At 41.7% G+C, this 13,783-nt stretch overlaps 1 protein-coding gene across 2 annotated transcripts in view; it reads left to right on the top strand.

Annotated features, from left to right (window-relative positions):
* Positions 1–13,783, top strand: part of JMY (junction mediating and regulatory protein, p53 cofactor) — a 109,422-nt gene that overhangs the window by 75,641 nt on the left and 19,998 nt on the right. Inside the window, exons 8-11 of one of the 2 annotated variants that reach the window (XR_008848160.1) lie at positions 1,210–1,302; positions 1,768–2,314; positions 3,115–3,425; positions 5,673–5,760. Coding sequence is in view for 1 of the 2 variants with exons in the window: in XM_056541606.1 (XP_056397581.1) it covers positions 1,210–1,302; positions 1,768–2,314; positions 3,115–3,422 (948 nt within the window). In the remaining variant the exon portion in view is untranslated. Of the gene's footprint in view, positions 1–1,209; positions 1,303–1,767; positions 2,315–3,114; positions 3,426–5,672; positions 10,494–13,783 lie in introns of those variants that run through there. The other variant, XM_056541606.1, reaches the window with a different exon arrangement.

Below are 13,783 nucleotides of genomic sequence, written 5' to 3'. Positions count from 1 at the left end.
GGACCACCTCCTCACCGGACAGTCCTGCAGGACCGGACCAGCGCCGAGCGGAGGTGAGTACTCAGAACTAAAGGGGGGGTGAGAGGGGGCTGGATGAAGTTGAAGGCCGCAGTGGTCTTCAACCTGCGGACCTCCGGAGGTTTCAAAACTACAACTCCCAGCAAGCCCGGACAGCCGATGGCTGCCCGGGCTTGCTGGGAGTTGTAGTTTTGAAACCTCTGGAGGTCCGCAGGTTGAAGATCACTGAGGGCGGATGATGAGAAGAGGATGATGAAGGGGGGGTTTGGGATGATGACAAGAGGATGATGAAGGGGGGTGTGGGATGATAAGGGGATTATGAAGGGGGGTGGGATGATGAAGGGGGGTGGGGATGATGACAAGGGGATGATGAAGGGGGGTGTGTGGGATGATGACAAGGGGATGATGAAGGGGGGTGGGGATGATGACAAGGGGATGATGAAGGGGGGTGGGGATGATGACAAGGGGATGATGAAGGGGGGATGTGTGGGATGATGACAAGGGGATGATGACAGGTGGTGATGATGATGAGGATGTTAATGACGGGTCTGGATGATGACGGGGGGGATGATGTATTTCCCACCCTAGGCTTATACTCGAGTCAATAACGTTTCCTGGGATTTTGGGTTGAAATTAGGGGTCTCTGCTTATACTCGGGTCGGCTTATACTCGAGTATATACGGTATTTTCCTTACAAGCAGAGAGCTTCAAAGTTAGAAAAAAGCTAAATTTTCAAATTTTTCATTACATTTTGGGATTTTTCACCAAGAAAGGATGTAAGATACCACAAAATGTTACCACTATGTTAAAGTAGAATATGTCATGAAAAAACAATCTCAGAATCAGAATGATAACTAAAAGCATTCCAGAGTTATTAATGTTTAAAGTGACAGTGGTCAGATGTTCAAAAAATGCTCTGGTCCTTAAGGTGAAAATGGACTTGGTCCTTAAGGGGTTAAAGTGAACGGAACCATGTTGTAATACCACACACCCCCTTGAGGCCAGGTATTGTGCTGTTTTTGGAAGAAATTAACTCTGTTTTTCCATTTCTGGATAACCACTTTAATTAGAAGTCAATGAAAAATCAAAATTTGTTTTCCGTTTGGCATACTAAGGTAAATAGCTTAAACACAGTACAGGTATTTTTTTTTTTTGTAAAGCATAATTTTTGTTTATTATGTTTTTCTTTAGGCACGAGACAAACAAGATGAAGAAGATCGCAAAAGCACTTGGGTTACGCAGGAGCGACAGAAGACTTTGGACAGGTTACGCACATTTAAGCAGGTTAGTGTCTTATGTCATGTTTACTGTATATGCTGAGATTAGCAAAATCTGCCACAATATGTATAACATTTATAAATAATAATGACATTCTAACTGGGTACATTGTACATTCAGGGTTTTCATTGTAATTATTCAAAATCATTTGTTTCACTTAAGAAAATGGCAATTTTTAATAGATGAGTAACATGTCTCTGCATAGTCAGGGCATCTTGTGAAACATTAGCTGCATCAGGAAAGCCAAAGGGGAACTAAGGATAAATATGGCGGACAACCCGTGCATGCCACATCAACTTAAATATATAAATAAAATATACACGAGGCATACACAAGAACCTCTACATTATTCTTGAATAATAGCCTATGCTGCACTATATAGGCAAACCATTATGGAGTGCTTCTTTAAATAATTGTTTTTACAATTCACAATGTATTTAAATTCTAGTTCAAATTTGTGTCTATATTTAGCGGCATCCTGGGCAAGTGATCCTTAAATCAACAAGGCTGCGTTTGACTCACGGTAGAAAAAAGGCAACAGGAAGAATTACCCCCAGTGTTGACGAACCACATTCCCTCTCGGTCAGTATCCAGACACAAGGGATACTTGACATGGAGTCGCCAGAAAATTTACAGCCTTTGGAGGTTGAAAAGCTCAAAAACCTAAAACTTGAAGAGAATGTATTACCTCCTGATGTAGATACCTCTGGACTTCAGGAAACAACTTCACTCCCCACTTTAACTCTTAAAACACTTGAAAATAATGCTGTGCAACCCCTGTCGCTTCCACTGTCCTCTCCACCCCCGCCGCCACCACCACCACCTCCTCCACCTCAGAAGAAAGAAGTAAACCCTTTAGAAGTCAGAGTGATTCATGTTAAGAAGGAATCTGAAGAGACTGCACCCCAGACACCCTCTAGCGGCCCTTTGTCCCAGTTATTTGACAGCAGTCAGCTTCTCAGTGCCAGAAAAAGACTGAAGAAAACTGGAGCTCTGGAGGGCATACAAAGAAGAAGAGGTACAGTACCTATAAATTACATCTTGGTTTTTAGTTTTTTATGTTTAGTAAATTTTTACAAGGCTAATGTAGCTATTTGTGTTGCTTTTGCATGAATTATTTACTGAGAATAAGATCTTTCCATTTACTGGCACATCATGACAACCTGGCTCCATGTAGTGAATCCATGCATCCCAAACAGTTTACAGCTGGGCGTACCAGAAAGAGCAGAGGAAAACAACTGTGTTTCTCACCTCCTGCCCTTATGTTACCTTTCATTCAGTTAGATTTTTTATAGCACTTACCTAAGTCCCAGGGCTCTTAAAGGAGATATGCATCCAAAAGTGGTAAATAAAAACTTACATTTATGTATATGTGTGTATATATATATATATATAAGTGCAGACAAGGTAGAGCTGCTCACCACTCCTGCGTCTACTGCACGTCCTCGTGCTACGGACACCGGTACCGCTCCCGCCTCAGTAGAAGTCACACAAGAAAACGTCCGGCACTCGGGGTTGCAGGTAAAACTTATAGATGGCTTTATTCAGACGCTATAAGGCAGGACACAATCTGACGCGTTTTGCACGCTCAGGTGCTTAGTCGTAGACTAGTCGGACGTTTTCTTGTGTGATATATATATATATATTGTTCACCATGACTCAACAAGGCATCCCAGCTGATTTGTTACAATATTGGATGCATGTAGGTTCTTTAGTGATTATAAAAGTTTTAGGCCATTATATAATACTGGTAACTAACAACTTTTTATTTCAATTGTTTGATGATAAAGTCATTTTTTTGGGCCTTATGTTTTGCAGTGAGCTCGCCAATGGATGAAGTACTTGCATCCCTGAAACGTGGTAGTTTTCATTTGAAGAAGGTTGAACAGCGAACTTTAGCTCCTTTCCAAGATGAGGATGAGGATAATAACATATTAGCTCAAATCAGAAAAGGGGTAAAATTGAAGAAAGTACAAAAAGAAGTTTTAAAAGAGTCCTTCACACTTTTGCCTGACACTGACCCACTGACACGCAGCATTCACGAAGCACTTAGAAGGATTAAGGAGGCCTCGCCTGAATCAGAAGATGATGAGGAGAGTTTACCTTGCACAGACTGGGAAAACTAACTGGTATTAAGCCTTATTTACTTTTTATAGTTAGTAGTCACTATTGTATAAATGTAAAATATTACTTCAGCGCTGCTTCGGACGAATGAAGCAAAGCTGAAGACCGCTTCCGGGTGTAGTGAGAAATCCCGCACATGCGCAGGACTCGGCCAAGATGAGACTGAGATAGTAAGGCAATATATGAATATTCATTAGCCGGGCGGTGCTGCGGGCCGGGCGGCGGTTACGTCACAGTGCCAGTTGAAGGCAGTAACCCCGCCCGTGCCAGTTAGCAGCTAATTTGAATACACAGAAAAAGAGCTATAACAAGCGAACGGCGCAGCGGATCCAGGCAAGGTAGGACTCAAAATGTTCAGCGTCTCCCACACTATCAAAAGGTACCCGTGGATAGTGCTGGACAAAACATGTGACAGTTTTCCTTTAATGCAATACACCAGTGTTTTCTAATCAGGGTACCTATAATTGTTGCAAAATTATCTCTCTCGCACCCAGCGGTCGCTCCACCCATTGAAGGACAGACTCCCTCTGATCACCTGACTAGTGATGTCAGGTCTCGATGCGCTGCAACCTGGGAAATCCCGAGACATGAGTCATTTTGTATACTGTTAAAAATAAATATTGGGGCGATAATCACAGAATAATTGAGAGAAAACCGTCACACACAGTTACAGACACTATATTATGAACTAGGGATCAACCGATTATCGGTATGGCCGACATTATCGGCTGATAATCACGATTTTGGGCATTATCGGTATCGGCAATTACCTTGCCGATAATGCCCCGCAACGCCCCACCCGCCGCACCGCGTCGCACCCACCACGCACCGCCCCGGCCCCATTGCCTCCCCCATCCCCGGTTTTATAATTACCTGTTCCCGGGGCCCACGCTACTTCTTGCTCCTGCTGCATCCTGCGTTACGCTGTGCGCAATGACGAGTGACGTGACTTGCGCGATGTGACGTCACCGTTAGTGCGCACAGTGACAGCTCAGAAGGATGCCACCGGAGCCAGATGTGGAGTGGACCCCGGGAACAGGTAATTATAAAACCGGGGATGGGGGAGGCAATGTGGCCGGTGCGGTGCAGGCGGGCGGTCGTGGGTGCGGTGCGGCGGGTCGGGGGGGGGGGGGGGGTTGCGGCGGTGGGGGGAGCGGTGGCGGTGATAGGTCTCAGGACCCCTGGACAGGCAGGGGGAGAGAAGCGGGTGGCGCTGGCGGCCTATGGCACCGCAAAAGCCACTGCAGTGCATTGATTTAAAGCGCCCGATTTAAATCAATTATCTGCAGCGGTGTCGCGGGGGGATAAATAGCCGATAACTTATACCGGAATATCGGTATAAGTTATCGGCCCTAACCTCCACCGATTATCGGTATCGGCCCTAAAAAAAACATTATCGGTCGATCCCAATTATGAGCTACACTAACTTTACAGCCCCTGCAGCATAGTCCAATAAAGATCCTGGAATACCCCTTCAAATCAAAGGAGTAGCTGATCACAGTGGCCCCCCCCCCCCCCCAGATCTCCAGGACTGGACCCCGTTGAGCTCAGTCAGGAGCGCATGTCATCTAGGGTAGACTGCACACTATTAGAGATGAGCGAACTTACAGTAAATTCGATTCGTCACGGACTTCTCGGCTCGGCAGTTGATGTCGTTTCCTGCATAAATTAGTTCAGCTTTCAGGTGCTCCGGTGGGCTGGAAAAGGTGGATACAGTCCTAGGGTGCTGAAAGGGTCATGACAGACAAATTCACCTTGAGTGTCCTGACTGGGTCAGTACCACAGAAGAGCACTAACAGATTAATAAGTTAAAAGGAAGTCTGTCTGCTCATTTTTACCCTATGAGTTACAGACACCATAGAACATATAATAGGAAGTGTGATGACAAGGTACTTACTCCAGGCATAATTTCATTTAATGGGTAGAAGTGTCCTGGGGTGGGGCCAAGCCACTCACGTGCTGCAGCATTGCTCGCTTCTTCACCCCCCTATTCCTCGATCTCCTTGTTCAAGGGATGACTTCCAGTGGTGAGCCCTGTTTCCAGATTTCATGCCTGCAAGCTGAGCCCTGAACATTACTAAATAAGAAAGGCAATGGTGGCAGAGTAAGAAGATAAGCGATGCCATGGCACTTGTGGGGCTCAGTTATAGCTTCTAGATGCTCAGCTGATGGTTGTATGTAGCCAGTGAGTAAAGTTCATGTGTTATGTACATTTAATAAACATGTTGTGGTCTCTTTATGTGCACACACAGGTGGATCTCATGAACTATGGAGATACCCACAGCCAAACCCAATTGCTTTTGCTGCACGAAGAAAAGAATGTGGAGGCAAGTACGTCAGGTACATCCATTAAGGAGCTTCTGCTACTGAGAAACCTCATAATATGGTAGATGCCATTAAAATCATGTCATAAGTTATGTGATACTTTCACGCAAGTTGGATTCTATGAGCATTCCTCGCTTCCAAATGCAATTTTTATCTTTATGTTGCTTATCGGCCAGCACAAAGGTTTGGTATTTTTCTTTGCAAACACTATTTGTGAATTTGGAGTCTACAAAGGACATCTATAAAATCCATATCACTGGATGCACTGAACCCAATCCATGTGATGGAGAATGACAATGACTGACCTCCTTTCCAGCAACAGTATCAGGCACTGTATATATCAGAAGTAGATTGTGTGCTGTTTACTCCAGTCAATGATCCAATGGATTTCAGTAACATTACAGTAAAGCAACATTTCTTTGAAGGGGCGGCCATGCTTGCGTGCCTGCCATTACGAACATTACAGAATAATCATCCTGTGTCTCTTGAAGGTCGGGTAAAGTACACCTGAGACTTTGGTCCCATGTCTCATACACTCTTTCTTCAAGACTTGTCGTGGACGAAAAGAGCTTTTTTTTAAGCTGTTCAACAAATACATATAGCTGCTCATGCAACTGACAACATACTGTATATAAGGAGCAGTTAGTCATTTTACTAATTCTTACATTTTTGCATTTTTATTTGACGGCTTTTTATTTTATCTTAATTATTTTATGCAATATTGTTTGACTTCCTTACTGGGTTTTCCTAAGGAAAATGCAAAATGTATATTTATACATCAATCTTCGGAAAAAAAAATATCTAGTATTATTTACTGTGCATATTTTCTTTGATATGGTTAGGCTGTGATGGCCGCCATATGGTTTCTTATGAGGAAAAGCCTTCCCCTAACAAATAAATTATGACCAGCAAGCTACCTAAATTCACTACTGTCCAACAGTCTGGTGTATGGAGGGATTTATGCTAAGCTTCAAGTTTGGCTGCTGTGCACAAAAATTATATTTTGCTTAGTTTTGATAAAACCAAAATGTTTGCTTGGTAGATATAGCTATTTTCTTTAGAAATAAACAGTTTCCGAGGTTCAGGCATGATGCCCATGTGAAGCTTTAGCATCCAAGTTTTCCAATAGTACATAGCATGCACAGTTATAAATCGGTAATGTACTTTTCTACATATGTCAGTGAATAGTAAATGAAAGTTTTATTTTTATTGTCCCTCGATATTTTAGGGTCCATTCTGCAAGTTCCACTTTGCACGAAAGGAAAGTGGTTTTTGTATTAATGTGATTATGATGATTGAGGTTCCCATGGCTGTGAAGTATAGCGTGACCCAGAGATGTAATGTCCCTTTTATCTATGCTCTTATCAGTGTACCTTGACTTCTTTACTTAAAAATGCAAGCAGGGATTGGTGCGTATGAGTTGATGTAGTTTACCTCACTCTATATGTAAACGTATCTGCTGAGTTGAAGGGGCACTAGAGTGAAAAAAACAAGTGTACAGTATGTTTCCATTTTGTCCCCTTCTGCCCCGGGTAGTACATTTGGGGCAGTGCAAAGGCTGAGGCTTTGTCTCTTGCTAGGAGGCAGATTGCTGCAAGAGAAACCAAACAGGCTAAGTCCTGCCTCCTTAAGGGGGTATTCCAACCTCTAACACTTATCCCTATTCTCTGGATAGGGGACAGGTGTCTGATTGCTGGGATGTCTGACCATTGGGATCCCCTGTGCTCATGAGAACGGGACCTGCATCTCTTGTTAATATGGATCAATGGGTCCTGCACGTGCAAATACACCATATGGGTGACAATGATAGACAATGAATGAAAGAGCCTCATGCAATCACGAGATGCTGCTCCATTCCAGCGGTAGACTCCACTCCCTGCTCTTAAGATGGCGGGGAGGGGGAGACCCCCAGGAATCGGACACTTATTCCCTATCTTGTGGATAAGTGATAAAGGTTAAAATATTCCTTTAACCTTATTCCTAGTCAATGATGGTTTGGTGCCCCTTTTAAACATTTGATCACAGTTGTTAAGCTGTAACCTGACATGTTATACATATTTAAATAATTTTAAATATGTGATATTGGTTTTTAGCTTCACTGTAATTTTTTTGTGGCTTACCTAAAGGTATACATTACCTACTAGATAGAAAAAACTCATCCAGCAATGTTATGTTTTTCTTCCCATATTTTTAAGCTAAATGTGTACAGATAATTTTTTTTGTGTATATTTGCCACTTACCTTTTTTACAACATGATATCTTTAAAGTATGAACTATGCAAGCAATTGTTCTACAAGCTCGTAACGCTAACTTAGCACTGTGTATGCTGGGGGAACTGTGAGTCTAGTGTTCTTCAGTACTAAAACATTCACTAATTGTGCACTTTTTTTGTTTACGTACATGGGGATATATTTCTGCTATTTAGGATTTTAGCCACTCGTTGTGCTTTGATATGTCAAAATTCACTATTTACCTGTTGAGCAAAAGGGACCATATATATAAGCATATATTTACAGTTTATATGTAGATATAATCTGCTTAACACGTAGAGTGATATTCAAAATACATTGCAGTACTTATTTTGTGCTGAGTTGTAATCTGTCTTATGCTCCAGAGCTGCCTTCACAATTCTGCTGGTTGCAGTTGGAAACACAAGAACCTTGACACAAAACATTGCCCTTAGTTGAACTGTTATTATGCACTGAGAAAATAGAATATTTCCCTACATAAGATTACTGTATAGTGACTGCTGTAGAGTTGGCACTCACCAGAATGCGAATCAAAGAGACCATTAACCACCTGCCTACCAGGAGATTCTGGAACCTTACTAGTTCTTGACTATAAGGTAAAGTTCATACAGCAGATTTACTGCAGGTTTCCAATGCAGAATACAGTACAATGCATATGCACTTTACAAAATCTCATCCACATACTGTAAAAAAAAAAAAAAAATCTGTGTGGAATAGTTCCCATATAGAGGGTGACTTAGTATTTTGGTTCTTTACTGTAAGTCTCAGATTTAGATGCAAATGTGTTGCCTAGGGAGGTAGGTAGTCCAAGAAATATATATATTTTTTATTTTTATTCAGTGCAGAGTAGGCTATAAATGAATAATGATGTAGCAACTCTTGTAAATCCTTGTGTATACCTATTTTAGTTCATGTGGCATGCATGGGTTATCTGCCATCTTGATTCAGATTTCCTCAGTGGCATAGAACTTTCCCTTAACTCACACTATAGACTAAATGATATGCATCTTTAGTCTGTTTCCTTCTTTCCTGTTAGCTCTAATAAGGAGGAAAGCAGTGTCAATATAACCTACAATGAAAAAATACAAACAATGATAGTATCCAAAAAAGCACATTGCAGACATCTCATCTGCACACAGCAGGGACAGTGTAAGTCAGTAGAGTTGTACAACTCTGCATCGTATGAGTGTATGGACTCACCATCTAAATCACTGCACTCCTGTCCTCTCAGAGAGGACAGACATTCTAATCTTCAGCAACATTCTGTGCATAGAGAATAAACAAATAGGGAGCATTGAGCTGATTGAGAAAGGGTCTGAAGCTGCCGGGAGGGATCTGATAGGCGATTATTCTCACAGGAAGTTGGCTACACGGGAGAGACACTTCCTGTTATACATTAAAGATTGTTTTCTGCTGGTTAGAAGACTGGTGGTCACATGACCCAGCTGCAGTAAAGAAAAACATCGATGCAGCTGAGCTTGCAGGAAACAAATGACACTGCAGGTATACCTGGAGTGTGTATTTACATTGTCTGCAGCATATCTGCTGTGCGTGGACTTAACCTAATACAGATTAATCCAACTCAATGCAAGATAAGTAATGTAATGTAGATCATCTATGTATAAACGGTAAAAACTGTAAAAAATTTGAAATATATCTTAAAGTCCAGGTAAGTCTCTGATACAGAATATTTTTACTTAAGAGTATGAATTCATTATTTGCTATTAAAGGCATTTCTGTAAAATTATAGAGTCAGGGCTTAGGCTGGCATATAATGGTAACAAAATACGTCCAACCCGCTGCCACATCTGTCCCGATGGTGTTCTTGACTGCTCAGCCAATCGGTGTCCAAAACTGTTTTTTGCTATGGCCATTGATTTGCTGGGCAGGTGTCTTCTACATGGACCATTGGGACAGACACAGCAGGGGAGCAGGCAGGGGAATATAACTTTATTTTAATATTAACAATTTTGTGTTGCCATGCAAAGAGGGGAAGTGTAGTTTTGTAAAAACATAGAATTTCTATACCTTTAACATCTGATATCTATCCATTAAAATTATGTCGACTTAAAAATATACAGACGGGGAAATGTATCATTGTTTTACTCTGTTTTGTTGTGTTGATATTTGAAAACACTTTATTGCGACTTTTACTTTAGATGCTTTTTGAAAGATTGTGTAGCTATGCCATAGTCTGGTTACCTTTTTTTCAGTGGTCGTGAACTAATCATGTCGCACAATTTGTCACAAATTTACTCCAGCCCAGACCTGACTTAACCCCTTAAGGACCAAGGACGTACCGGTACGTCCTTGGTCCTGCTCTTCTGATATAACGCGGGGTTACACAGTAACCCCGCATCATATCATGGCGGGCCCGGCGTCATAGTGAAGCCGGGACCCGCCTCTAATAGCGCGCAGCGCCGATCGCGGCGCCGCGCGCTATTAACCCTTTAGCCGTGCGCTCAAAGCTGAGCCGCGCGGCTAAAAGTGAAAGTGAAAGTTCCCGGCTAGCTCAGTCGGGCTGTTCGGGATAGCCGCGGCTAATCGCGGCATCCCGAACAGCTGACAGGACAGCGGGAGGGCCCCTTCCTGCCTCCTCGCTGTCCGATCGCCGAATGACTGCTCAGTGCCTGAGATCCAGGCATGAGCAGTCATCCGGCAGAATCGTTGATCACTGGTTTCTTATGAGAAACCAGTGATCAACATAGAAGATCAGTGTGTGCAGTGTTATAGGTCCCTATGGGACCTATAACACTGCACAAAAAAAGTGAAAAAAAAAAAGTGAATAAAGATCATTTAACTCCTCCCCTATTAAAAGTTTGAATCACCCCCCTTTTCCAATAAAAAAAAAAACACAGTGTAAATAAAAATTAAAATAAACATATGTGGTATCACCGCGTGCGGAAATGTCCGAATTATAAAAATATATCATTAATTAAACCGCTCGGTCAATGGCGTGCGCGCAAAAAAATTCCAAAGTCCAAAATAGTGCATTTTTGGTCACTTTTTATATCATTTAAAAATGAATAAAAAGTGATCAATAAGTCCTATCAATGCAAAAATGGTACCGTTAAAAACTTCAGATCACGGCGCAAAAAATGAGCCCTCATACCGCCCCATACACGGAAAAATAAAAAAGTTATAGGGGTCAGAAGATGACAATTTTAAACGTATTAATTTTCCTGCATGAAGTTATGATTTTTTCCAGAAGTCCGACAAAATCAAACCTATATAAGTAGGGGATCATTTTAATCGTATGGACCTACAGAATACATATCAGGTGTCATTTTTACCGAAAAATTTACTACGTAGAAACGGAAGCCCCCAAAAGTTACAAAACAGCGTTTTTCTTTCAATTTTGTCGCACAATGATTTTTTTTCCCGCTTCACCATAGATTTTTGGGCAAAATGACTGACGTCATTACAAAGTAGAATTGGTGGCGCAAAAAATAAGCCATCATATGGATTTTTAGGTGTAAATTTGAAAGAGTTATGATTTTTTAAAGGCAAGGAGCAAAAAACGAAAATGCAAAAACGGAAAAACCTCCGGTCCTTAAGGGGTTAAAAAACAGGCTGTGGACAAAATTTGAAAAAAGTCACAAAGTTTGGTCCAGCAGGTGAAAAAGTCGCAGAAGAGGAACCATACATCACATAAGTGTAATAAAAAAATAAAATAAAAGTGTACTAGCACCATATTTCCTAAATTTGGCGTGTATACACATTACCAGTAGAGATGAGCGAACTTACAGTAAATTCGATTCGTCACAAACTTCTCAGCTCGGCAGTTGATGACTTATCCGGCATAAATGAGTTCAGCTTTCAGGTGCTCCGGTGGGCTGGAGACTCTTTCCTAGGACTGTATCCACCTTTTCCAGCCCACCGGAGCACCTGAAAGCTGAACTAATTTATGCAGGATAAGTCATCAACTGCCGAGCCGAGAAGTTCGTGACGAATCATATTTACTGTATGTTCCCTCATCTCTAGTTACCACCACACAAATAAAAGGTGTAGCAAAATCGTTCACCTACACCACCCTTGATAAATTTCCCTCAGTTCTTCAGTGTACATTGCAAAAGTGGTTGCATATAGATCCAAAAGGAAGGATAAGTAGACAAGATAATAATAATAATTCCCAAATGCATTGTGTATGAGAATATGAAGGGTGTGTAAGTTTTGTCTCCATTCTTTGCTCTAATGCATCCAGACTGAAATATGAAGTAACTTTGGAAATAGTTAAGACCTACTAATATGTATGGATCTGCTCTGCAGATGTGTGTTACGTGATATGTAAACTAATGTGTACTTTTATCCTGCAGTCCTATACTGCTTCCCTGCCTCTTACTGCCACTGTAGAGGCTTCTATGGTCAGAGCAGATTAGTAGAGTTCACACACATTATATATAGCACAGCGATATCTGTAAGTATGCATTACAGGGAACACCCACTGAATTCTGAGCTTGAAGTTCCATGAGCTGGTGTGTCAATGGTAAAAAATGCAAACCTCTAAAAATAGATGTAAAATCCTGCGGTTAAAAAAATACTCCAGAGAAGAGTTAGAACGTTGGCTTTCTTAGTATGGTGCCTCCTAGTGTTCAAAGTGTATAGCAGTGGGCACATCTACCTACTGAGCTGAATACTGGTGGACACACATGCCCAGGCACTCCCCCAAACAGTCAGGTCTCTGCATAGTGATACCCTGTCTGCTGCCTGATAGAATGAATGAAAGGGTATTTGCTATGCTGAAAACTCTGTAATTTACTTTAAATGAGCTTTGAACAGGCTTCCAGGACTTTAAAAGGGTACTCCGCTGCCCCATTTTGTTCCAAACGCTTGGTCGGGGTCGTGACATCACAGCCACGCCCCTTGCGACATCACAGCATGCCCCCTCAATGCAAGTCTATGGGAGGGGGCGTGGCGGCCGCCACGCCCCCTCCCATAGACTTGCATTGAGGGGGCGTGGCCATGATTTTTACGACTCCGCAATCTGCTCCAAGCGTTCTAAACGAACGCCGGGTGCTGCACAGAGATCGCAGGGTCCCGCCGCTGTGCAGCACCCGCCATTCGTTTACATCAGACATCTTATCCTCTATCCATTGGAGGGGTGGAGTAACCCTTCAAACATGATTAATGGAATAACCCCTTTTAATATTTAGCATTTTGCACATGATGTATGCTTAGAAGTACCTTTTAGAATATTTGTGCCTTTCTGAAGTACCTGAAGGTTTCTGTGGGTATTTTCCCCAACGATTTAATTTCTTATACTTTGTGCATTGTTTGAGAGGTAACAGCTTTTATCTCTAATATCATAGTCTTTCTTGTACTCAAAAATGTGTTGTATATAGAATATGTAACAGCAGGAGATGAAGAGTTAATAGTCCTAAATAGTTTTTTTTTTTGTTTTTTTATTCAGTCAAATTTTTTTTATTCATTCAAAAATGCACCATGTAGCAAACTAAAATGATAATCTAAAGCTGTTTTCAGTCGGTGAAATGTACGTTCGCTGAACCAATTTTTTTTTTAAATATCTATAATCACTTACTTTACCAGTTATATTTAAACATCACTGCAAAAAAATTACCAAAATGGCATTATGTAATTAAAGGGAAGGATCACATGTAGGGCCAATGCCAGCCACTAGTGTGAGCTCCCTGCTGCAGCCCAATAGCCCTGTGTATCCACTGCTACAAGTATAAACACAGGGCTACTCAGCCGATAAGAGAAGTATGATTTCTTATGCTACCTAATAACATTATCAGCTCCTTTCTTTAAGGGATACGTTAACTTAAAAA

This window comes from Hyla sarda, chromosome 1 (genome assembly GCF_029499605.1).
Source record: "Hyla sarda isolate aHylSar1 chromosome 1, aHylSar1.hap1, whole genome shotgun sequence".
Lineage (NCBI taxonomy): Eukaryota > Metazoa > Chordata > Amphibia > Anura > Hylidae > Hyla > Hyla sarda.
The sequence above is the reverse complement of the archived record's forward strand: the minus strand, read 5'-3'. Positions and strand labels throughout refer to the sequence as shown.